At 40.2% G+C, this 25,692-nt stretch overlaps 2 protein-coding genes across 2 annotated transcripts in view; one reads left to right on the top strand and one right to left on the bottom strand.

The window, feature by feature from the left end:
* The window catches only part of LOC117514535, an 83,522-nt gene extending 77,879 nt beyond the window's left edge, over positions 1–5,643 (top strand). Inside the window, exons 31-34 of the mRNA XM_034175045.1 lie at positions 214–336; positions 551–661; positions 741–821; positions 4,233–5,643. Of these exons, the coding sequence (XP_034030936.1) occupies positions 214–336; positions 551–661; positions 741–821; positions 4,233–4,262 (345 nt within the window). The 3' untranslated portion in view covers positions 4,263–5,643. The remainder of the gene's footprint in view (positions 1–213; positions 337–550; positions 662–740; positions 822–4,232) is intronic.
* Positions 5,644–7,708: 2,065 nt separating this feature from the next.
* LOC117514536 (casein kinase II subunit beta-like) lies at positions 7,709–25,689 on the bottom strand. The gene is made up of 7 exons (XM_034175046.1): positions 25,594–25,689; positions 13,721–13,796; positions 11,131–11,233; positions 10,933–11,048; positions 10,776–10,851; positions 9,072–9,261; positions 7,709–7,829 (listed from the first exon to the last, which is right to left on the bottom strand). Exons 2-7 carry the CDS (start codon positions 13,790–13,792, stop codon positions 7,739–7,741), a joined length of 648 nt encoding a protein of 215 aa, XP_034030937.1. The 5' UTR covers positions 13,793–13,796; positions 25,594–25,689; the 3' UTR covers positions 7,709–7,738.
* Between the last annotated feature and the right edge of the window lie 3 nt (positions 25,690–25,692).

Raw genomic sequence — 25,692 nt, 5'->3', positions numbered from 1 at the left:
CTGCTCCTTTTTTCTTTGGTTAGCTGGTGGTGGAAAGAGAGTTAACCAAGTGATTCTCTTGCGCCACATGATTATTTAGAACTAATTCTCTGAGATGAAGGTCTGTCGCAGAAATGGGGAATGGCTGAGACAGGAGTGCATGGGTGTGATGGTTGCTTTGCAGTATCCAGTGTCTGGTTGGTGCCACTCATGGAGCTATGCTCCCGTCCACAGCCCCCTCTGGTCCAGACTCAGACAGTCACCATCACAGCTGTCTCCAACTCCTTACCCAGTGGCATTTCCACCACAGATGTCCCCATCGTCCCAACCAAGACCTTCACCTATGAGCCTTCAAAGGTAGGGGCTTCAGCACCTGCTTGGCCCAGATCTGTCTTAGATGAGTAGGAACTGGCTCTCTGTTAACATCAGCTTGCATAGACCACATGGTGGCGTGTGCTGTGGGTCTGAGAGGACGAGGACGGGGAATCCAAATTGAGCAAGAGGCCAGCAGTGCACCTAAAGCCGAGTGACCAAATAAACGAGTCTGTGTTTGGTTTGTCTTTTGCCTCAGGTGACAGTTGATGGACCTGACGAGGACGCAGCCATGTCCAGCTCCACAACCATCACCTCAGAAACCAGCAGTGGCACCACAGTCACCACCACTACCACTCATATCTCAAAGGTCAGCAGTGCAGCCTGGCTGTTCTATTTGTTTTTAGTTTCTACTTTACCAAAACATATTTATCTTCCACCTATGTCAGGTAGTGAAAAGTGGATCTTCAGAAACTCGGGTGGAGAAGAGAATTGTCATAACTGCAGAGACTGAAACTAGTCAAGACAAGGTACAAATCTGCCTGGCACCTTCATAGCAGTGGATGTCAAGAAGCCGCATGTGACGTGTGCAGTACACACAAAAATATGTCTACAAGCCACAACATGCTTTGTCATCCACGACAAAGTTTTTAAGATTGATGGCTTCACCTGTTGATCTAGATTTCCTAAAAATTAACCCCTTTTAGTCTAGGCTGAACCTACAGCAGGAATGTTAGTTCTAATAACGCACCCTTTTTTGCAGACTTCTGGTTCCTAACTGACTCCGCCCTCTGTGACCGTCCCACAAAATATCACCACACAAGTTGTGCCACGTCTTGATTAAACTACTGGTATTTAATTGACAGCCCCGCTGTCGCCAACCGAACGGTCCCCCCCCCTAAAAAAAAATCGGTCTGCCTTTTGCATCTGTGCATGCGTGATTAGCCGCTCACTTCTGCTTCAAACTGCACTCCAGTCATCATCTATCTCAGCGACAGATATCTGAAGCTTTTCTACAACAATCATTTCCACATAAATTCAGCATTATTTCATCATAAGACAGATGAAGCGATCAGAGTGAGGGTCGGTCATTTTGAAGTGTCATGGAATTTTGCAGAGTTTCTGCTTAAAACTGACTTTAGAAGGATTTAAGAGGTTGTACCTTTATCATCTGCTGGTTAATAATCACATTAATCCATTTGATTGCTTTGGGTGAAGAGACTCCGTGCTGCTGTGGTCCGAAATGACGCATGCGCAGATGCAAAAGGAGGACCGATTTTTTTTTTTTTTTTTAGGGGTGGACCGTTCGGTCTGTGACACCAGCAGTGGGTCACTATCAGTGGGGATTTCAAATTTATGGAGGCACACTGAAGCCCTATCCAGAGATTGTTTTGTTGCTGTTGATGTCACATAACCTAGGCTAGTAAACTAATAAGTACAAAGTCCACAGTGGACCTAGCCTAATACAGCTGACCAATCAGAAGGCAAAGTTTCAACATCTAAGTTAACAACACCACAGCAAAGTCACCTAAAGCAAAATGGCAGATATTTCCCATCAGTAGAGGTGGCCTAGTGGTTAGTGTGCTATTTTTGAGAATGGCCCAGACATTGGCCTGGTCCAAGGCCACGCCTTCTCCATGTAATGTGGAGCTGTGTCAGGAAGGGCATCCCACATGAAACCTGTGCCAAACCAACATGCAGATCCATATCTGATCTGCCGTGGCAACCAAATAAAAAGGGAGAAGCCTAAAGAACTTATAGGCAGAGATTGTGTTACAGCGTTCAGTGAATTGATACATTGCAGAACATCTCCTTTCATTAGGGAGTTTGTGAGTTAGCTGCTTTTTATGTCAGTGCAGTCAGTCACATTTAGGCTAGCCTGTTAACCTCCAAAACATCAATCAGCTGCATATTGTGAATTAACCGCAAACCGTGAATACTGAAAAAGTATCTCCCGAAACGTGAACACAGGTCTCTCAAAATGTGAATTTCTTCACAATTTGGTGTATGTGCTTGTCTGAGGAGCCAATGGGGCGAAGATACCATCTGTGGGATTATGACTACCCAATCTATGGCCCGTGGATCCCAATGGGCAAGGCGCCAGTTTCTGTTTATTCCAGGTCAGGTACAACCTGTTGGGAGTCTTGGAGAAATGGTCACATTAGTATTCAAGATTACTTGAATACTAATCTAACCAACACACGTGACAAAACCTCGTTAGCAGTACTGATGATGATAATATCGCTCTGCATTCATCATCTTATACTTTAACTTGTAATGTTTGTAATTAGAAATTCAACAAACGGTGATAAAATGCTTCATCTCAGTATTCTTCATCACGACATGGTGAGTTGAAGTGTGTTTGCAAATCTTTCATCGGTAGGATTTTTTGGTTTTAATTTCTGGATCACAACGCTGCAGATATCTTTAGACTGACATTTTCCCCCAAATCTCATTCTTACTAAGTAGGACACAGTCATCATCAATTTCATCAATTTTATTTATATAGCGCCAAATCACAACAAACAGTTGCCCCAAGGCACTTTATATTGTAAGGCAAGGCCATACAATAATTACGTAAAAACCCCAACGGTCAAAACGACTCCCTGTGAGCAAGCACTTGGCGACAGTGGGAAGGAAAAACTCCCTTTTAACAGGAAGAAACCTCCAGCAGAACCAGGCTCAGGGAGGGGCAGTCTTCTGCTGGGACTGGTTGGGGCTGAGGGAGAGAACCAAGAAAAAGACATGCTGTGGAGGGGAGCAGAGATCAATCACTAATGATTAAATGCAGAGTGGTGCATACAGAGCAAAAAGAGAAAGAAACACAGTGCATCATGGGAACCCCCCAGCAGTCTAAGTCTATAGCAGCATAACTAAGGGATGGTTCAGGGTCACCTGATCCAACCCTAACTATAAGCTTTAGCAAAAAGGAAAGTTTTAAGCCTAATCTTAAAAGTAGAGAGGGTGTCTGTCTCCCTGATCCGAATTGGGAGCTGGTTCCACAGGAGAGGAGCCTGAAAGCTGAAGGCTCTGCCTCCCATTCTACTCTTACAAACCCTAGGAACTACAAGTAAGCCTGCAGTCTGAGAGCGAAGCGCTCTATTGGGGTGATATGGTACTTTGAGGTCCCTAAGATAAGATGGGACCTGATTATTCAAAACCTTATAAGAAAGAAGAAGAATTTTAAATTCTATTCTAGAATTAACAGGAAGCCAATGAAGAGAGGCCAATATGGGTGAGATATGCTCTCTCCTTCTAGTCCCCGTTAGTACTCTACCTGCAGCATTTTGAATTAACTGAAGGCTTTTCAGGGAACTTTTAGGACAACCTGATAATAATGAATTACAATAGTCCAGCCTAGAGGAAATAAATGCATGAATTAGTTTTTCAGCATCACTCTGAGACAAGACCTAATTTTAGAGATATTGCGTAAATGCAAAAAAGCAGTCCTACATATTTGTTTAATATGCGCTTTGAAAGACATATCCTGATCAAAAATGACTCCAAGATTTCTCACAGTATTACTAGAGGTCAGGGTAATGCCATCCAGAGTAAGGATCTGGTTAGACACCATGTTTCTAAGATTTGTGGGGCCAAGTACAATAACTTCAGTTTTATCTGAGTTTAAAAGCAGGAAATTAGAGGTCATCCATGTCTTTATGTCTGTAAGACAATCCTGCAGTTTAGCTAATTAGTGTGTGTCCTCTGGCTTCATGGATAGATAAAGCTGGGTATCATCTGCGTAACAATGAAAATTTAAGCAATGCCGTCTAATAATACTGCCTAAGGGAAGCATGTATAAAGTGAATAAAATTGACAGTCCCTCTCAATTATTTAGGCCTAGTCCTTAATGAGCGCCTTCATTTTTTTTCTGTCCTTTTTCATTTTGTGACTTTCATGTTGCACTTTTTTTTTATTTTAATTACGTGTGTGTGTTACAGGAGAACGTCAGTGGGGCGTCAGCACTGTAACGGAGTCACCACCCTTCATTTATTCCTGTGATCCGTCAGCTCTCGTGTCCCCGCGTCAGAATGCAGCACTCAGTGACCAGCTCCACGTGCACGCACACATATCCACACTGAAATATCTCCTCATTCCCAGTGGTCTTTTAATGAGAGAGGAGCTGCACTGTGCTCTCTGAATAGTGTATTTGCTGAGCTCACAAAACTTAGTAAATACATTTTAGTTTAAAAACAGCACTTACAAATTGACTGATTTTCACTTATGTTAGTATTTTATGTTCTTAAAAAAAAGCAGTTTCACCTTTTATTCATAGTTTTCAGCTTTGATTCCACATTCAGAGGAAATCTTGGGTCAGTCAGATTCAGGAGAGACGTTTTTATGAAATGACATACCTCATATCGATTACACATGAACAAAGAGCTCGTGGTCAAATTTGGATTGTAGTTTGGCACTGTTCACTGCTCAGGTACTAACAAACATTACAACCAGCACAGTACCAGCAGACGACACATTATTGTAAAGCTTGGGGAAAAAAAAAAAAAAAACTGATCTATTTTGAAATGTTTCTGTATTTTATAGACTTAATGTTTTTTATAGTATTTGTACAAATTGAGGTTTTAAGTTATTCATATCTACCGACTCTTCGTAGTTGCCGCTGTACTGAATTTCAAGGTCTTTTACACATCTTGCCTGATCATTCTAATCTCAAAAACCACCAAGTTTATGGAAGTTATTGCGAAGCGACATGGAGTGCTTCAATCGACGCAGACATCTGAATTGCTTTGAATACTTTGTTTGGTGCAAAAAGATTTCCAAGCGTTGGTCTGTTTATCTCAGGTTTTGATGTTCTCCATAAGCCTACAGCCATCCACGTGCTTGTACAAGGAGTGTCCGTGCACCTAACCTAACCCAGCTCTGCTTGTACACATTCATCCAGTGAGGTCACACCCGTGTGAAAGGGGAACGCAGCTCTTCCATTTTTTTTTTTTTTTTGTTGGTTGTTTGTTTACATTTTACTCTAATTTATTTGTAAAGTAGGAAATGTTTGATGTGATTTGTTCTGTGACGTGTCAACACAAGCTGGTTTCTGTGAGCCGAGTCCAGATGTCATGTGAAATGTTGCATTCAGTATCCATGTTTGTAAAGCCTTTCTGCTACGCCCCCAAAGTAGTCCACTCTCACTTTCTGTATTTTATCCCCCCATAGAGAAATGCTTTTTAGAAGGCGTGTTTAGTAGCAGTTTTTTTTAAACCATTGGTACTTTAGAGTCCTCGCCAAGAAGATAATGTAGACTTTCACATGAAGACATTGAAATATTGTTGCTTTGTCACTTAATCCTTTGTTTTTAATGAAAAGAAAAAAACAATAAAACATTTTTTGTGTAGTTTTTCCTCAAGTCCTCAAAGTCAAATTGTGCATTTCTGTGAGGACATCACTGAATCGATACAATACAGCACATACTGTCTTTTAGACAACCACCAATTTGTGAAAATATGAACCTTGTCTGAGAGGCTGGCTTCAGTAGCAGCCACGCATTCAGTTTTTGAAAAATGTTACAAATCATTCAGCTCACACTGGGCCTCATGTAGCAATGTTGCGTATGGCGATATTTGAGCATATATGGGGTGTATGCCAAAATGGCTGCGCTACTTGGCATTTATCAATGTGGTCGTTGGCGTACGGTGCGCTGAAAATATACACCAGGTCGAGAGGTGGTATAAATTATACACCAAAATGAACCAGCACTGGAATCCACATAAAAATGAAAATGATCAACATGATAAACAGTGCCATTATACAAATCAATGCATATGTTAAATAACACTCTTGATTATACTACATAATAATTAATACAAATCCCGCTTTTGCAGCACGTGGTGTGATCGTTTTAGACAATGGAATTTATAATTACAACTAGTGTCATTCCCTTCGCCCGTGCTGCAATCAGGTTTTGTCTTCTCCATTCGTTTGTTACAATAAAATAAAGGAATACATTTTAAAAAAGAAATCTGAAAAATTAAGCGTGTCTTATTGAGCTAGCAAATATCCACATGTGAAAAGAATACAGTGGTCCCTCGCTATAACGCGGTTCACCTTTTGCGGCCTCTCAGTTTCGCGGATTTTTTTAGTCCAATTTTGCATGCTTTTTTTTTTTTTTTTTTTACTTTACAGTGCATTGTGGTCTGCGTGTCTGTTTATAAGAATCTTCTCTCCCAGAAGAAATAAGAGCGCCAGCAACTACCCATAACTGTGTTCTTCACTCGGAAAAAGACACCTGCAGCGAGGTTTGACTCAGTGGAATAAGGCGCAGCGTCAGGACGAACAGGCGCGATCAGAGGAACTGTGAAATACTGATCAGTCACTATTAATAATTTGTGTCCAACCTCGTAGGTTGATCGTTAAAATCACATTCGTTAGTTCTAAAAGCCATCATAAATATTTATAGGAAAATGTTCTATTTTTATTTCTCAAACAAATGTTTGGGCCTGAAAACAGGTTGGTCTTATTTCTCTACAAAGGTTTAAACTTTGAGTGTGTTTACACACGAGAGAAAAGTGAGAAGATGTTCATGCCTGATGCAGAAAAGTGTATAAAGTGGTTTTACAGCTTTAAGACGTCTATAATAATTTTAAAAAACTGACTACTTCGCAGACTTAGCTTATTGTGGGCTATTTTTAGAACGTAACTCCTGCGATAAATGAGGGACCACTGTAGCACTTTTTTGATTATACTACAAAACGACGGCCGCTTTTGACGCTCTATTGGCACGCGTCGCGATTGGTGGAGTTCTTTATCTTTGCCGTCTTCCTGGCTTCCATGTCGTAAAATGAGGGTGTGTCTGAAGCGGAGTCTGAATATTTATGGGTGTGTTCATTATAATTACGATTGTTTTCACCTGCCGCATTTATCAAGGTCACGTCAAGCGTACGCCAGAAATGGGCAGGTGCGCACTGCTCGATACATGTCACGGCAACTTTGGTGTACTTCAAATTTACACCGTAAATTTACACCACAAGTGCGCAACATTGATACATGAGGCCAACTGTATATTCATGATTGGATTCTGCAGAAGAGAGGAAAGAAACAGTTGCAAAGAGTCCATTTCATTTAAGAATTATACAAGTGAGAAGTTTAAAACAGTTTTATAAAGTTATTTAACGCCACAATTAGCCCACACTGAACCAAATTTTAAACTATTCAATTTTAGTAAAAACTATAAAAACATCCAAACAAAGCTACAACTTAAATACATGTCTGACTTTTCACGGTCAGGTTTATCGTTTGTGCACATTCAGATATTAAGAAGTAACTCTCCACGTTTCCTTTAGAATCCTGTGAACCTCACCTAAAAAAAAAAATACATTGTGGTGATAGTTTGCAAAATAATGTAAAAAAAATTTGTTCAACCTGAAGAGAATTTTACTAACATGAATCTGTCCAGTTTGATCAAACACTCGTGCACTGTGGCGGTCCAAGGTGGGCGTCAGCGAATCGTCTTCACTGGACTCTTGAAGTTTGATGCAGCCTGAAGTTGGAGTTGATAAGCCATCGGGTGAATCTTAAATCCATACAGCCTACAGAGAAGAAGAAGAAAAGAAGACGCCATTTAATCTCTACCTGCCTTGTCACAGGTTGTGAGACTTTAAACTGTCACGTCCCTGACTTGAGGACAGCCTGATGTGATAACAGAATGAATGACGGCAGTTAGTGACAACCAGGAACATTTCCCTGAGCACATCAGCAGTTTGGTGTTGACGTGCTCAGGGAAAATCGCATAGAACCAAGGTCCCAGTTTCCCATAAAACTAGGGTATGTTATCAATCTGGGTCTCCACTTTGTTTCTTTGTGATGGTCATGACTTGGTCAAATAAACTGAGGGACCCTGTGTCTCATGGTCTGTGATTTAACCACAAGTGTGATGATGGCAGCAGACAGGCAACTACAGGAGAGCAGCACAAGTGACTAAATCACTGACAAAGTATCCTTATCTACTGTACTATACAAACTTCATATGAAAAGCCACTATAGATGTAAAACCCACTTCATATCCTCTGGACTTGTAATTGTCCTGGATCAAGACTAACAGCTACCAGAAGTGGTTTTGTGTGCGGTCAAAGTGTTGAACTCGTAGAGACATTCATTGATCTCAGCAGTCTCTGAGTCTTCAGTCTTTGAGCTTGAGAGACACCTGAGAAGAGCTTACGGAGTCCTTAGGTCACTGTACCTAAGGACTTTGTGTCTGGTGATGATACCTTTGCAGAAGAACTGTGGTTCAAGTTTTTGGGGTCCTGGTGCTTCCTGCCTTGTCTTATGGTTGTGCTAACCAGCGAGCAAAAGTGATGACTGATGTCTCTGGTACAAGGTCTCTCTGGAGGATACTTGGGTACTGCTTGGAATGATTTTTGGTCAAATGAACAGTGACTTTAAGGATACTCGGACGAAGTAACATCACTTATGATATGGTGCATTTGTCTGTGCATAACCCAGCATGGTGTGGAGGACCCTAGCTACTGGAAACCGCCAAGAGAGGCCCACATTTCACCTGACCATGACAGAATACTTTATTGGAGGCAGGGATGAGCTGGTTATCTGCCAATTGAGACCTAGAGAGGCTCCGTAGTGCAGAGGAAGCAGAAACACGTAGCCCCGGCAACCGGCCTGAACTAAGCACTTATTACTGTCTAATAAAACACTTTTCTGCTGTTGCTCCTGCAAACATCTGTTAAAGACCCATTTCCAACCTCCGCAAATGCTGTTGCTTAAATCTTCAAATAAGTTCATAAATGTCACGTAAACATGAGTACAGTCTGACAAACCTTGGCACAAACTGATTGGCTGGTCGCTTTGGCCGATACTCTGGGTGCACCATGAACAGCATGTGAGGGAATCCAGTCCCAAAATACGCTCCATCTGTGTGGTGGTGTCTCGATGATTTTGGCATGTACACGTCCATGCACTTTGGGCAATAAAGCTTCACCATTGCTTCCCCAGGGATGTCAGACAAACCTGCACAGGAGGTAAAGGTGGTGCTTGTGTGAGAGGGGATTTTCCCTTTTTCACGCTGCTTCAGAAAACAAACGAAGCTAGAGCACTGCACTTGTACAGTGCAAACCCCCACCAATACTAGTTTCCAATTCCACAAATTTTTACCTTGGAAAAAATTTTCAAGGTCAAAGTCCTGTTAGAAGTGGCTTTTCATAAATTAGATGTGATCAAATGTCAGTATGTATTTAGCTCATACACATGAATCAAAGTTTTTGGGTGTTTTTTGGTGCTGCAAGGTTTTTTTTTTTTTTTTGGTTTGTGAATTCTTTTTCAGGTAATTTTCACAGAACATTATCTCTGCGGTGCAGACAATTTGTCATTGCTTTTTCGCACTTGTTTTCCCAACTGGTAACTGGATGAAATTGAAACCTCCATCCAATTTTGGAGGTGTAGGTAAATCCATGACAGAAATGGAGACATTCATCACGAAATGCCCCGCGCGCAGTATTATTTTTCATGCAAGGTGCAGTAATATGTACTTGTATGGGGTGGGTATTTGGTTGAACCTTATGTGTTTGATGTAAACTGGGATATACAATGAAAAAATTGGAGATTGGCATAATATTTATTTAGAGGATGTGACAAACAGTGACCATAAAAAGTCGGTCAGGGTCGCCAGCCTTCAAAACAAATGCAACCACTGGTGACCTTGAAACAGAGGTCAAGATCACCAGCCTTCGAACACGTGAAGTACTCCTCCAAGGCATGTACCCACCAAGTATGAAGTTTCTACGAGCAAAAGGTGCCAAGCTACTTTGTGTTGAAGAATTTGACAGTTGTGACCATTGGTGACCTTGAAAAGCAGGTTAAGGTCACCGGCCTTAGAACACATGTGAAGTACTCCTCCAAAGCACATACCCACCAAATATGAAGTTTCTGCAAGCAATAGGTGCCGAGCTACGTTTTGATTGAGATATAATGCAAAACGCAAACCAAATGGGCTTTTCAATATTAAATTCAAATGTCCACAAAATCCACAATCCGGATCAAACACTGTCAGGTGCCAGTCTGCACCTCACTTTCAAATATGAGAATGATTGGGGCATGTTTGATTAAGACATAATGTAAAATATGCATTCAATAGGGTTTTCAATGTTAAATGTAAACAGCCCAAAAGAAAAAATATATATAAATCTCTGTAATCTAGATCAGATCTGGATCAACCTGTGTCAGGTGATACAGGATGCCATCCTACATAATGCCCTCAAATATGAAAGAAATTTGATCTTTTTTGACAGTTATGAATTTCTGAATATTAGTTCAATGTTAAATGATGGGAATTTTTCCAATATTTTTCCTGACGTTGACCTTTGACCTTAAACTGAATCTGTTCTTGCCTCTCAGGATATCCTCTGTAAAAATTTCATAACATACATGGAAAATTGTAAGCTTCAGGCTGTTCACAAATAAACACACAAATAGGGGTGAAAACATAACCTCCACCCAACTTCTTTGGCGGAAGAAACAAAACTTACCAATAGGAAGCATTGGTTGATTCTCACAATAGACTCTGGGGCAATAGCCAAAATCCCCTTGTTGATACTTTTCCAACTACAAAGAATGACACATTCACAGCTCATTCCTGTCACAGAGCATATCGGTATTTTATGTTCAGAGTCATTTTGAGCCTACCATTTGTGCAATGCCCCTGTTTGTGAGGATGTAACGTGCATGTATAAGCCCATAGAGCAGCTCTGCTGCCTGCTCTATCAAGTCACTCTGGTTGGGGTTATCTTCAAGTTCATCATCTGTCAACAAAATACAGGTGTTTCAGTGTCAGTAAAGATGTTCTGCCTCAAACAGGAGCCACAACATTCACAATGGTCTCACCTGGCTCCAGGTCCAGAATCATGTCCAGAGCCTGGCGATAGTGAGGCACCTGCTCATTCAGACCTGTCAGGTTAAACTTGTCCTGTATGTAGTCCTCATCAACCTGTGAGACAGCAGAGTCACACGGCATCAGGAACCTGCTGCCACAGCACAACCAGGCGGAGGCATTACGTAAGAGCTTAAAAGGATTACTCAGAAACGCTGCCACTAAAGCAAGCAGAGTTAAAATCAGAAATGGGACAATCCAAAGTTACACACTAATGCCAACGTCACCTTGAAAACACAATTTATTTTGTGTTGTCTTCATGTGTCTCAAAGGTATTAGTTATGTGGCCATTGTTCAAACAGTCCTGTGGAAAAAACTAAACCCACCGCAGTCAACTTCTAGTATTTGACAAGAGCAACGCATCACTGAGACAGGAAAAAAAAACCATGACAGCAAGGCATCACATGGAACGTCACAATCAGCCTGGTGAGAATAATGTGATAGTGTGCCATCTGGATATGAGACCATGACCCAGTTTATAAGTACGGGAAATGGCAGACAACAAATGACTGGCAACTGCGTTGGAAGAGGACAGAATTCCAAGCTTCAAAAACTTCTTAAAATGTAACAGGACATCCTCTACTTCCCCGTTAATAAGAGTAGCTTAGCATAAAATATTCACTGAGAAAATATTAAATGGCACATTAAATAATAAAAAAAACATTTATGCATTTCTTTCACACTTAAATAAAACTTATGTTGTTTCTAGTCAATTGTTATGGCTAGAGATCATTACTGTAAAGCAATCCCTTCTCATGTGGTTTTATTAAAAAAACAAATTAATCAGCACGGTGCATTATGGGATTGGTTAGCTAAGGCTGTGACCATCCAACATGGTAAAGATGGCAGATTGCAATATAAACATGAGTGATCAGTGCAGTTTAGAGCACTTTAAAAAGGGGAAAGGCGAGGAATTGAAACCTTTTTATGCAAGCGCCGAGGTCTCTCTTCATGGGCAGCGCCAAAAGGAACTTACTGCGTTAGCACACAGTGTGGTAACTGCGAATTTGCCAGGTATTTTAACCGCTGAAGATGAGGTGAAACAAATCAGACAAGATTTTGAGGACTTGTTTCACCCAAACCACTGAAACCGACTCATGGATGCATATATTTGACGGAAAATGACACGCGAGCACTCTTAATGTGGCTCAACAAGGCAAGTAAGTCTCAACAAGCATTTACCATAGCAACATTACGTTCACGTTATTAAAGTCACTGTGATAACTAGAACTGACAAACTTACTATTTTAATCCATCTCTTACGGCAGCCGGGGTTTTTTTTTCTCCGTGGGATAGTTGTGTAAAACAAACAGTAGTTCACATGTGCATTCCAGATCTTTGCACTCACAATTATGAATATCACACCGGCTTTTACACCACCTGAACTAAAGCATTAAGGTTTAAAAACAGTTACAGCTACACAAGTCCCATAACACACACACACACACACAAAAATCAGGCTACCTGGATTTGGTAGCCAAACGAGAGAGAGGCTCATTGTTTGTGCATGTGCAGTACTAATATGCAATTTGCTTATTATGTTGTTAGATATATCAGTATATCTATGAGTTTATATTTCATTTTGTTATGTTTTAGTATTAAATAATCACTTCATTTAAAAGGATCATATTTTTAGTTTGCTAGGGGCTTAATCACTTCAGTGGGGCTGGATGGAACTGGTGTGATGTGTTGAGAACAAAAGAGTCAGGTTACTATACGTTTAGTTTTAGTGCAGGTCTGAGCAGGGGACGGGACCTCCGTCTACGCTCACAGGGACCAATTAAGTTAGGAGTTGCAAAATAAGGTCCGCCTGCTGTCATGCCCATATTGTGTTCTATAAAAAATTTTCTGTCTTTGAGGTTCGGACCACATGTTCTCCTGTGTGAGATACACGTCAAAGTTGAATCTAGACTCTATTTGAGACAGGACAAAAAAAAAAAAAAAAAATCAGGACAATTACAATGCCATCAGTAGGTAATCGACCTACAGTCATCATGAGAAAAACCTGAAGTCATGCAGCCCCAAACACACACAGTGAACACCTCTGAAATAATACAAATGTCAATGATAACATTCAGTCACACAATGAAGGTCTTGCACAATCACAATCCAACAAATGAGAAGTTTTGAAGCTTCTTCCAAATATCTGTGAACCTAACTTTAAAAAAAAAAAAAAAATCACTGCACTATGGCATTTCTGTTTGTGCAATAACTGCTGTTAATTATGTAATGACAGACGACAGAGACACACATTTATTGTTCTGGTATTTAGAAGCAATTCTGGTTTTGGATAGTGCCAAATAATATACAAAAAAAGCAGGCTATTTGTCAAGGAAAAATTTCTAATTACCCTCAAATGTGAGGTTCTAGGTGAGGACATACAGATCTTTTTTTAATGCTGTTCCTTTCGATAAATATGTGAACTGTAAGAGTTAATTTATAACTCCATTTTCCAACATTTTAGATTTTGGAATCTTGAGATTCGATATGTATTTTTCCGGAGTTTCCAAAAGTACACCCCCACCAAAAAAAAATTTAACTAACCTCACAAAAGAACTCATTTCCTCTGAGTCCACAGAACCAGGAGATCCAAGATACCTCCTCTGAGCTGCTCATTATCCTGACAAAAGACAACACACGTGTTAATACAGCTGCCAAACTCCTGCAGTGTAAACATGGCTACTGTTATCTGGCACCAGCTGTGGTGGCTACACAAGCCCCTTATAACCTACACACAGAACTCAACTTCCTCTGCTTATGCATTTTGGTTTTCATTTTTTATAACGATGCTGAGCCCAGTAGATCTGGGCAGTGGTTACATCTGCAACTTAATTATAGCAACCAAAGCTTAACTGGAAGTGTAAATGCTTTGGTCAGAAGATCGAATCCAGCTTTTTAATTTAACCTTCATTTAACCAGGTTAGTCCCACTAGGATCGAGACCTCTTTTACAAGGGAGACCTGGACAATTATAAAGTTTCAAATTTACCTAACCTGCATGTCTTTAAATGTGGGAGGAAACCCACGCAAACACGGGGAGAACATGCAAACTTCACACAGAAAGGCGGTGGGAATCGAACTCATGACTTTCTTGGTGTGAGGCAACAGTGCTAACCACTGATCCACCGTGCTGCTTCAGATGTACTGGTTTGACCTTTGATCTGAATGAAGGAGCTACAATTATTTTCCCTCTCTCCCAAACAAAAATTCTGTTTTATATTTTTAACATCTTCAGGATAGACAGACAGACCAACATGGGATAAAATGAAAATTGAGAGAGAAGATTGACAGAGAAAATTGTCAGTATTCCTGTTAAGCATCATTATAGCTATAATACAGCAAAATATCATGACAGAAAACTTAAACAGTGTTAAACATATCCAAGGGACATGTTGCACTCCACAGCTATTGGATACTGGTAGTCACGGTTACATGGACGCAAAGTTTGGTAACATCTGTCATTGCAACATCTGTGGGAGCATTTGGCTGCTTTCTGGGGAGTCACATGACATTCTTATAAAAGTTATGAGGAAATGTCCTTCATATGTCGCCTACTCAGGATTTTGCTGGCAGTGAAGAATGGAATGTGAAGGCCCAAAAAGCACAAAACAAGACGGATGAATCTAATTTTCAATACTTGTATCTGTGACCCTACCTAAATAAGCAGTAAAAAAATTAATCAATGATGTGTCAAATATTCATTAGGCCTATGCTGCTTTACATCTTTGCTGTGCAGGAACGGCATACTTCTGAACAATGCAGGTCACCAAAAACTGCTGAGACAAATTCGACTGGCTCTTATTTTGAATTTGCACCGCCACATCCTGTCTGCTAAGCAAGCTCTGTCTCTGTGTTGACAATTTTGCAACTTTATCACCTGGTGACTTGCGTATTCCACATAAACTGGTTGGATTTATAAACCTTGAAATTGTTTGAAATGTTGCATAGGGGACATAAAAGAGATGCAGGGGAGGAGCAGACGGTCTCTCCGGGTGACCATGATGCAATCTTCATTCAAGTTACACTGATAAACTTTTAAGAAAAAAGTTTGATAGTAGCTATTGTCAGTTCTACACTGACAGGTTTAAATTTCAGATTTAAGACTTTCCAGCTTTAATCTCAATTTTAAAACATTTGTTAGAAAAATAATTAAAAGTAACAAGTATTACCTTGATGACGATGAAAACAGTTATATTACCATGGATGCAAGCAACTGAACATTTTCTGACTGAACATTTTCTGTGAGTGGACGGCCGAGCGCCGAAGGCACAAGGTCCCCTAGGGGAGTCCGGGACATGGGCATGCTCCCCACCAGAAATTGTTTTTTTTTTTTTTTTTTTTTTTTTTAATGGTGCAATTTGATGCATTCTGAGAGTACTTTGCATGAATGCTTAGGAGAGAGAAAAAAAAAAAGACAGCAATGTCATTCATCTATAATATTCAAGACAGCACAAGTTACCCCGAATGCTATAGGCGTTTGGAAAACTAAGGGGGGGGGCTGCCCCCTCCCCAGAAAATTTTGAAAATACAAGTGCCCTGTGGTGCATTCTGGTGCATTCTTTGGACTAAATTTGGACCTGAAACAGCTGTTAAATTTCTCTTGTGATCTCATGCAGTATGGCACAACATGTGGCTTTTGAATGCACATTGTGCCATCCTGTAGGAGCATGTACAGAATATAACAACAGTTTACAAATATAGCTAAATCTTCAAGAAAACTTTATTTATTCCAATGTTTCAGGCGAGACAGGACTGTGGGAAAAGGGGGCGGGGTATTAATGTATGTGAAAGATTCTATTAAGTGCGAACGTATACTCTAAGTCGGCAATTTCCTTGGAGTATGTTGCACTAAAAGTTGTTTTGTCTCAGCAGATGTCTTTATTATTATAGGCTTTTATAGACCCCTGGCTGCTAGCGATACATTTTATGAAGAATTTATTGAAATTTTGAAAGAATGTGACCATAACAAAGAAATTATTTTAATGGGGGATTTTAATTTGAACTGGGAGGACAAATCTACGAGGAGGAAGTTAAAAGCTATTACAGATAAATACCATTTCGAGCAACTGATAAAAGGCCCAACTAGAATCACAAAGCGTTCAAATACGCAACTTGATCTTTTCTTCTCCAATAAACCTGAAAGGATAACAAAAAGTTACAATTTGATTACCGGTCTGTCTGACCACAACCTAACTCTGGTGGCAAGGAAATTAACTAAAAATAGATTTAAGAGTTCTATATCAACTTTTCGTTACAAAAATGTGTTCTGTATACCTAAAAGTAAACGGGACACATTTGACAATGAGATAAATAATTTGGACTGGGAAGATATTTTATCCTCACAAAATCTGGAGTGTAGCTGTCAGTTATTTACATCTAAAATCAATGCTGTTAGGGATAAATTCACTGTAAAAATGTATCAAAAAAATAGAAGCAAGGTCAGCCTGCCTTGGTTCAATGCAAATTTATGGCAATTGATGAAAAGTAGAGATGCTGCTCTAAAAAAGGCCATCAAAACCAGAAGAGATACAGATATTTTAGTTTACAAAGGTTTAAGGAACAGAGTAATTAATGAATTGAGAATAGCTAAGTCACACTTTTCCTTCAACTCATGAATGATGCTAAGGGCAACAGCAATGATATTTGGAAAAATATTAACAGTTTAACAGGGAAAGACCACCGTTATACAGGGGATATTCAGCTCACAGTTCAGGGTGAGACAATAGAGGATGATGTTAAAATTGCTTCTATGTTTAATTCCTTTTTTATTGATTCTGTTCAGGAACTAGGAGATAATTTTAAATTTAGGAAGCTACATGTTAATTTGACTGTTGCAGGGGAAGGCCTTGATTTAGTTACAGTAACTGAAGAGGAAGTTAAGAAGGTGATTTGCTCTTTAAGAAATCCAAAAAGCAAAAGGTACTTCCCATCAGGACACAGTGTTTATTAAAAAACACTCAGCTGCTCTAATTTCCCCTATTACTCATTTACTAAATCTTTCCATTACACATAGTTTTTTTCCTGCTGATTGGAAGCGCGCCATCGTGACTCCAGTTTTTAAATCTGGTGATCATTGTATAGTTGGTAACTATAGACCTATAAGCATATTGCCAGTAATCTCCAAGATAGAGAAAGTGGTCATAAAACAACTCACAGACCACATTAACAGTTGTAATCATGGTCTAAATCCAGCCCAGTTTGGATTCAGAAAACATTACTCCACAGAAATGGCCATTTTACGTCTAACAGAGCAAATTCGATCTCGTCTTGATAAAGGTGGAGTTGTTGGAGCTGTGTTCTTAGACACAGTTAACCATACAGTTCTGATATCCAAACTTTCCAGCTTTAATCTTTCAGCTAACACACTTGCATGGATGTCATCATACCTATCTAATAGGAGCCAGTGTGTGAAAATTAAAGATGTATATTCCAGCTACTTGAAGTGCACAACGGGTGTGCCACAAGGATCTGTATTAGGTCCACTACTTTTTAGTCTTTACATTAAAGGTGATAGAGAGAGGTTGAATGGGGCATTAATCCTTGTTCTGTGATGTGATATGTAGCCCAAAAAAAATTGGTTGGGTCTGTAATGGCTCAGAACCTTCCTAAAAGGCTCTCTGAAACAGCTGTTACTATGCTGGGTTTAGAATGCCTCGTTTGCTTTTAAATGGCGTCGTTTCGCAGCTTATTTGGCAACCTCATTATGAAATGCACGTAGGTGTTGGCACTGATCGGTTGCCGTTGTTTGATTGGCTGCCCTTGCTCTCACTGAAAATGCCGCTAAGAGGATTAGGAAAGTCTCCGGTTCAACTCAGAACAGAATGAAAATGATCGCTGATTCGCTCATTTCGCTGTCAATCAAAAATGGATTCAGCCTCAGACAGATCATCCAATCATCATGCAGAAGCTGGGCATCCGGGCCAGCCGAGGCCAGCCCACTGCCCCATAGACCCCCAGACACGCAGAGCCTCCGATGGGTGGGACAAAGCCCAGCATTTATCCAATGACTCGTCTCATTTTGCTGCACTTGTGTCGCTATTGAAGTCTGTGGACGACGGTTTAAAGCACTGTGAAGCTGCGGGTTTGAGTGAGAGGAAATCCGCGTCATTACCAGTGATAAGAAGCTGACTCTGAACAAAAGTTGAGCGCGTTGTAGCGAAAACAAGACGACAGTAATCTTCACTCACTTATTTAACAGATCACGTTTCAACATTGCTGTTGAGTGATAAATCTTGTTCCTCGCCCACCACCATGAAGTCAGCCATAGGCTAGCCAGACAGCAATTAGACCCTTAGAATCCCTGTACAAACAGGCACTGAAACTTTTTGACAAAAAGCCACTGAAGTATCATCATTGTAGCATATTACATAAGTACAATCTATTATCTTTTGAAAATTTTAGGATATTTTCAAATTTATGTGCTGTTTACAAAATCTTAAACAGCTTGGCTCCCGCCTGTTTGTGCAAGTTTGTCTATTATCGTGGCTTTGTAAGGTCTACGAGAACAGCTTCCATACATGACTGTGTTTTACCCCTTCGCTATTCAGCATTTGGGCAGGCAGCCTTTTCTGTTAAAGCTGTTACACAATGGAATGCTATTCCAGACAATATAAAAAAAATTGCGGCTCATTTTGAAATTCAATGAACAATGAAATTCATTAATGATTGATCTCTGCTCCCCTCCACAGCATGTCTTTTTCCTGGTTCTCTCCCTCAGCCCCAACCAGTCCCAGCAGAAGACTGCCCCTCCCTGAGCCTGGTTCTGCTGGAGGTTTCTTCCTGTTAAAAGGGAGTTTTTCCTTCCCACTGTAGCCAAGTGCTTGCTCACAGGGGGTCGTTTTGACCGTTGGGGTTTTTACGTAATTATTGTATGGCCTTGCCTTACAATATAAAGCGCCTTGGGGCAACTGTTTGTTGTGATTTGGCGCTATATAAATAAAACTGATTGAATTGATTGATTGTGATTTTAAAGTTAATATAAAAAATATTTAAAGAATTCACAACAATGCACCCACTAATAAGTTAGTGCTTTTTTTTTTCCATAAGGAGTGTGTGTGATTGAGGGCAGTGTTGTGTGCTGTGCATGCTACTTACACCCTATGATTATGTATATGTTTGAGTGTTACGAGGGGCATTCTATTTACAATACGTAGTGTCGCTACATATTTTTATTTGTTAAGTGATGTTTAACATCTTGGTTGTATTTATTTGTGATATTTGATGATTTTATGTGTGTCATATTTATTCGTGATCAGGGACTGCAGATGTAAATTAGCCTAAGGCTAACTCTGCAATGCATCAAATGGTGACATTTATGTTTTAATTGCACATGGTCCCTTTCAAATAAATTGAAATTGAATTTAGTTTGTTTGTGATTGGGCTCAAAGACTAGGCAATTATAAATCATAACACTCAACTAAAATGTTATAAATAACTTCATAACTGCTTTCAGACTAGGCAAAGTGATATATCATAATATCAAACCATAATACTGAAGCCACTCGATTACTATTATTCATTCAATAATGCACAACAATAAAATGTTAAATGTTTAAATTATCCATCTCAGTCTGAGCCCAAACACCTCTAAGAATCTGAACTTGAATTTATTTATTTTATACAGAAATGTATTGATTGACATACCTTGATTAATATACCTTATAGTAAAAAAGTCACATTCTTGTGTAAATTCCTGTAAATCCACTCAAAGCCACTGTGTCTTTTTTCCACAAAAAAAGTTTACATTAATAAAAACTCATTTACATTCTTGTGTAAATTCATGCAGCCTAAATCCATTCAAAGCCAGTCTTTTTTCCCCAATGAAAGAAAGTCTAGATTAATGAAAAAAGTCACATAATCTTTTCTAAAATCCTGTTTGAACAGCACAATGTTTATTTTCCAGAGAGAGAGAAATTCTTACCGTGTTTACTGAGGGCACAGTTCACTTTTCCTGTTTCTTTTATCTTTCAGGTGTGTTGATGAAGCCAGCGACAATTCCACGGATTCTTGTCCTTATCAGACTTTTTCAAACAATCTTTCTCGCCATCTTCTCTCTGTCCGACGTCGGTCCGTGACAGAGACATGCTGCACAAGTCTACTTTTAAAAACTTTAGCGCTCTAAAGGTTTGCGATGTCCACATGCTACCTTTAGCTTAAGCTTCGTGCAGGAGACACAGCGTCGCCGCAGCAACCAACCAGTCTCGCTTTACAACAACTGTCGCAACAGCCAGGCTTTTTTTTTCTCCGAGGACACTGATCAGTGTCCGCAGACTGCCACGGTCTTATAAAACTTGCACGACGTCGTTAAATAAAAAAACACTTTGCGATTGACATTTTAAAAACTCAGTGACAATCATGATTACGGAGTAAAACACTAACACCCCCCCCCCCCCCCCCATGATGAAATCCGCGAATTTTGCGGATCCACTGATTTTTCACAGACCTGCATTTCTTTCAGATGGCAAGAATTTACAAAAAGACAGAAAACTGTCCAAAGACAGCAAATAAGCATCCCTGATTTTGGTCAGTTTTTCTTGGTTTAAAACACAGTGTTATTTGACTCTTATACTCGGAACAAAATATGGCTCAAGTCTTGATTTTATTAAAATGTATTTACAGGGTGATCCAAAAAAAAAAAAAAAAAAAAAAAAGCCCCATTTTCTTTTGATCTCATTTTTTACTCATGAGATATTTTGAAAATTCTTTCACCAAACATTAGCAGAATGATGGGAGATTATGTCTTTCAAATCTGATAGAAATTTAAACATTTTTGATGGTCTGTCCTTAATAGTTGATAATATGTTCTATCCAGGCTCCTCTTTGATGAATAACTGCAGCAACACGAACGGTGAAAATTTTGATGACTGTCCAATCATGTCAGCTGGTATGTGCCTGATTTCCCTTCTTATGTTATCTTTCAAAGCTGCCAGGGTCTGGGGATTGTTGTCGTAGATCCTTTCTTTGAGGTACCCCCAGAGAAAGTAGTCAGGTGGGTTGAGATCAGGGGAGTACGGTGGCCAAGGGAAGTCAGTGCGTCATGAAACGAGTCTATCACCAGTGAAATATCAGCGGAGGAATTCCAAAGATTGGTTTGAACAATGGGGTGGTGGCCCATCTTGTTGGTGGATAACTGTGTTCATATCCACTCCCCTTTTCCTCCTTAGTGCAGGAATGAACTTGGTCTGCATGAGTGCAATGTAACGGTCAGTGTCCACTGTCACCCGATTCTCATTCTCGTCCTCAAAGAAGTATGGGCCGATGATGCCATTTCGTCCTATGGCACACCACACTGTCACTTTCTCCTGGCTAAGTGGGTGATAGGTATGTTCATGGGGCTGAGCCCCAGCCCAGAATCGCATGTTCTGTTTATTGATGTGCCCACTCAGGTGGCAGTGAGCCTCATCGCTGAAGAAAATCAAATCCAACAAGCCAGGGTCATTTTCAATCCTATGACTGATATCCCGACAAAATGCTAGTCGTTCTGCTTTATTGCGATCAGTTTGCCTTTGCAAGATTTGAATTTTGTAAGAAAAGAGCTTAAGGTCATCATGGAGGATCCTCAAAACTGATGACCTCAAAATGCCAACTTCTTGTGAGAGACGGCGTGTTGATTTCCTAGGGGATTCCTCAAGCTGTTCCCGCAAAGTCTCAATGTTGTTGGGAGTTCTGGCTGAAGGAGGTCGACCGCTGTGACCTTTATTGGCATTTGCTACACTTCCAGTCTCCCAAAATTTGGCCACCAAACATTCAATTGTCCTTCTATCAGGTACTCTGTTCCTGCCAAAATCTCTACTGCATTGTCTTTGTGTCAGAAGCACCGATTTTGTGGCAAAGTAGGCCTCAGCGATTTTTATCCGTGGCTGCTTAGTATACGAGGTCTGTCCAAAAAGTAACGTACCTTTTTATTTTTTTCAAAAACTATATGGATTTGAATCACGTGTGAACGGCAAATTCATCTTCAAGAAAAAAAATTCCTGTTCGATCTGCCTGGATTTCCTGACTGATCCAGTGACTATTTCCTGCGGACACAACTACTGTAGGAGATGTATTCAAAGTTTCTGGGATGAAAAGGATCAGATGAAAATCACCAGCTGTCCTCAGTGTAGACAGACCTTCATACCAAGGCCTGTCCTGGTGAAAAACACTGTGTTAGTACATTTGGTGAAGGAGCTGAAGAAGACTGAACTCCAAGCTGCCCCAGCTGATCAATGCTATGCTGGACCTGAAGATGTGGCCTGTGATTTCAGTCTACAGACTCATTCACCATCAAAATCTGTCTTTTGAAGCACTTTAAGGATGTGACAGCAACCATATCAAAGGTCAGAGAGAAACTACACAGCATTCTGAATGATGAATGGATGAAAATTGCACAGGCAGTTACTGAAGTGAATGTCTTACTGCCACAACTAGAACGGAAAAAAATAATTAATCCTTTCTGGAATAAGGCTGTTAACATAACAAAATGTGGAAAGAGTGAAGTGCTCTGAATGCTTCCCAGATGTACGTACAGTGTTTGCATTTCTTGAAGGCTGTGGTTTGCTTTAAGTAAAACTTGAATTTACATATTTCTATGCAGAAAAATAAACTGATGTAAACTGTCTGTAATATGCTGAAAATGTATTTTTACTGCATGAATGACAAAGAAGTAAATCACCAATAAGGAGCATGTCTATTTTATGCATCTACAAAGTGATTGTGAGAATAAAGTCCATCTGTACATAGAAACATAAAAGTCAAAGTTTAAATCTGTTTTTCAGTAAAACAACTTTATTAAACTTCTGCAGAAATGCATATGCTATATAGATGATCTCAACAGTCTATTTGACACAGATGTGAACAGATTATTTTAAATAAATGTTTTTTAAAAAAACAGCTGCTACACACTGGACTTTGCATTTCTGTGGTTCCTTTGCTGAGATCTGTGAGCTTAAATAGACTGACATTTTCACAGTTCCTCATTCTTTGTTGTTTTCCTTCCGAGAGATGATCCTAACAGTGCATTTGGGCATAGCTGTGACATATTTTATACTGGTCTGTTTTACTGTGGGGGGGAAAAAAAAATTGTTTTTAAAGCTAGTGACATGTTTAATATGAAGATGTAAATGGCTATATGTTGCGAAAGTTTAGCATATTTTGAGGTTTTTTCCTTCCTTTCACTGCATGGGTCTTGCAGAAGAAAGCAGCAATATGAACGTGTTTTCACTGTATTACAAATTTGCAAAAATACATTTATGATAATATCAAAAAGAATAACATAATGTTGATTTTTCTTTTGCATTTTATTTCTGTGGTTGAAGTGAATCTAAACTTGTAAAGATGTACGAGGTCTGTCCATAAAGTATAGGTCCTTTTTATTTTTTTCAAAACTATATGGATTTCATTCATATGTTTTTACGTCAGACATGCTTGAACCCTCGTGCGCATGCGTGAGTTTTTCCACGCCTGTCGGTGACGTCATTCGCCTGTGAGCACTCCTTGTGGGAGGGGTCGTCCAGCCCCTCGTCGGAATTCCTTTGTCTGAGAAGTTGCTGAGAGACTGGCGCTTTGTTTGACCAAAATTTTTTCTAAACCTGAGACACATCGAAGTGGACACGGTTCGAAAAATGCTGGTTTTCGGTGAAAATTTTAACGGCTGATGAGAGATTTTGAGGTGATACTGTCGCTTTAAGAACTTCCCACGGAGCGAGACGTCGTGCAGCGCTCTCAGGCGCCGTTGTCAGCCTGTTTCAAGCTGAAAACCTCCACATTTCAGGCTCTATTGATCCACGACGTTGTGAGAGAGAGAAGTTTCAGAAGAAGTCGGTTTCAGCATTTTATCCGGATATTCCACTGTTAAAGGAGATTTTTGTAATGAAAGACGTGTGGACGGGTCCGCGCGTCGGGACGCAGCCGGCGCAGTGCGGCGGCACAAGAAAAACACCTCCGTGTTGATAACCATTTGTAAAATCCGGGCGGCTTTTGATGGCTTTCAGTGGAGTGAGTATATGAGAAATTGTTTAACAGCTGGACATGTTCCAACTTGTCCTTAAGGCTTCCAACAGAGGTGTTTTTCCTGTGGCGGAGCATCTCGGCTGCTGCGAGCCGACGCTGCAATCTGCCCGCACGTCTTTCATTAAAAAAATCTTTAACAGTGGAATATCCGGATAAAATGCTGAAACCGACTTCTGAAACTTCTCTGTTCTCTCACGACGTCCTGGATCAATAGAGCCTGAAATGTGGAGGTTTTCAGCTTGAAACAGGCTGACGACGGCGCCTGGGAGTGCTGCACGACGTCTCGCTCCGTGGGAAGTCCTTAAGCGACAGTATCACCTCAAAATCTCTCATCAGCCGTTAAAATTTTCACCGAAAACCAGCTTAATTTTTCGAACCGTGTCCACTTCGATGTGTCTCACAGGTTTAGAAAAAATTTTGATCAAAGTGCCAGTCTCTCAGCAACTTCTCAGACAAAGGAATTCCGACGAGGGGCTGGACGACTCCTCCCACAAGGAGTGCTCGCAGGCGAATGACGTCACCAACAGGCGTGGAAAAACTCACGCATGCGCACAAGGGTTCAAGCATGTCTGACGTAAAAACATATGAATGAAATCCATATAGTTTTTGAAAAAAATAAAAAGGACCTATACTTTATGGACAGACCTCGTATTAACATTTTAATGATGAATAAAGTTTCTGTCTTCTGTGTTCATTCAATCCAATTGGCATTTAGTTATTTTTGTCAAGTGGTGGATAGATCAGTTAGGGCCCTATCTCACTGGGGGGCGACAGCCTGCAAACAGCCATGGCAAGGGAAATCGCATGATTTGTTAAAGTGATGAAACCACCTCAAAACAGGAGTGAGGGACCAAGGTAACACTTCTGTCCTACCTATAATTCTACCCTTTCAGAGACAGAGACTCAAACATTATCCTCACCTATCCTCAAGTCAAGCTAAGAAATGAAGCACAAAAGTTACATAATCAGTTTAAAGTTACATAATCATTAAAAGCTCATTTACAGAAGACCATGAGGATTATGATTGTGTGACACTGACGTGCAGATTTTGGCCTTCTGTGGTTTGTCGCCATAAAATTCACTTCGATAATTAACAGCTTCAACGTGCAACGACAAGTCCGTGAACGTCACTGAATCAAAACCAACAGCCGGATTCACCAGCGTCAAACCTTCGTAATATTTCTGTAAGAAAATATTTTGGCCAGTGAGTGGCGTTACTGAACACATGAAGCTTCGCGCATGAACCCCACTGGAAAAAGCTTCAGCGCTTCATTTTACCGTCGCATGCTAACGTTAGCCACACTACAACTACTACAATTACACACTGAGATTTACAAAAAACAAAACTTATTTTCAACTGCAACTTTTAATAAGTAACATTTCCACAAGCATAACTGCAACAGCTTACAGTAAGCAAGTTTTACTCACCTTTAGTTTGTGAGCTGAAACATGAATGAACGTCTTCAGAAGCAGCTAAGTTTAGCCAAAGCTGCTGCTTTACGGTAATCCGGCTATTTCAAAATAAAA

The sequence above is a fragment of the Thalassophryne amazonica genome, chromosome 7 (assembly GCF_902500255.1).
Source record: "Thalassophryne amazonica chromosome 7, fThaAma1.1, whole genome shotgun sequence".
Classification (NCBI taxonomy): domain Eukaryota; kingdom Metazoa; phylum Chordata; class Actinopteri; order Batrachoidiformes; family Batrachoididae; genus Thalassophryne; species Thalassophryne amazonica.
This window is presented reverse-complemented; position numbering and strand designations above follow the sequence as displayed.

Excerpts from the sequence above, each read along its gene's own strand:
- LOC117514536 (XM_034175046.1), bottom strand. The coding sequence starts at position 13,792 with ATGAGCAGCTCAGAGGAGGTATCTTGGATCTCCTGGTTCTGTGGACTC. Across the intron at positions 11,049-11,130 it reads GATTCTGGACCTGGAGCCAG|ATGATGAACTTGAAGATAAC; the intron begins GTGAGACCATTG and ends TTTTGTTGACAG. Across the intron at positions 10,852-10,932 it reads ACAGGGGCATTGCACAAATG|TTGGAAAAGTATCAACAAGG; the intron begins GTAGGCTCAAAA and ends CATTCTTTGTAG.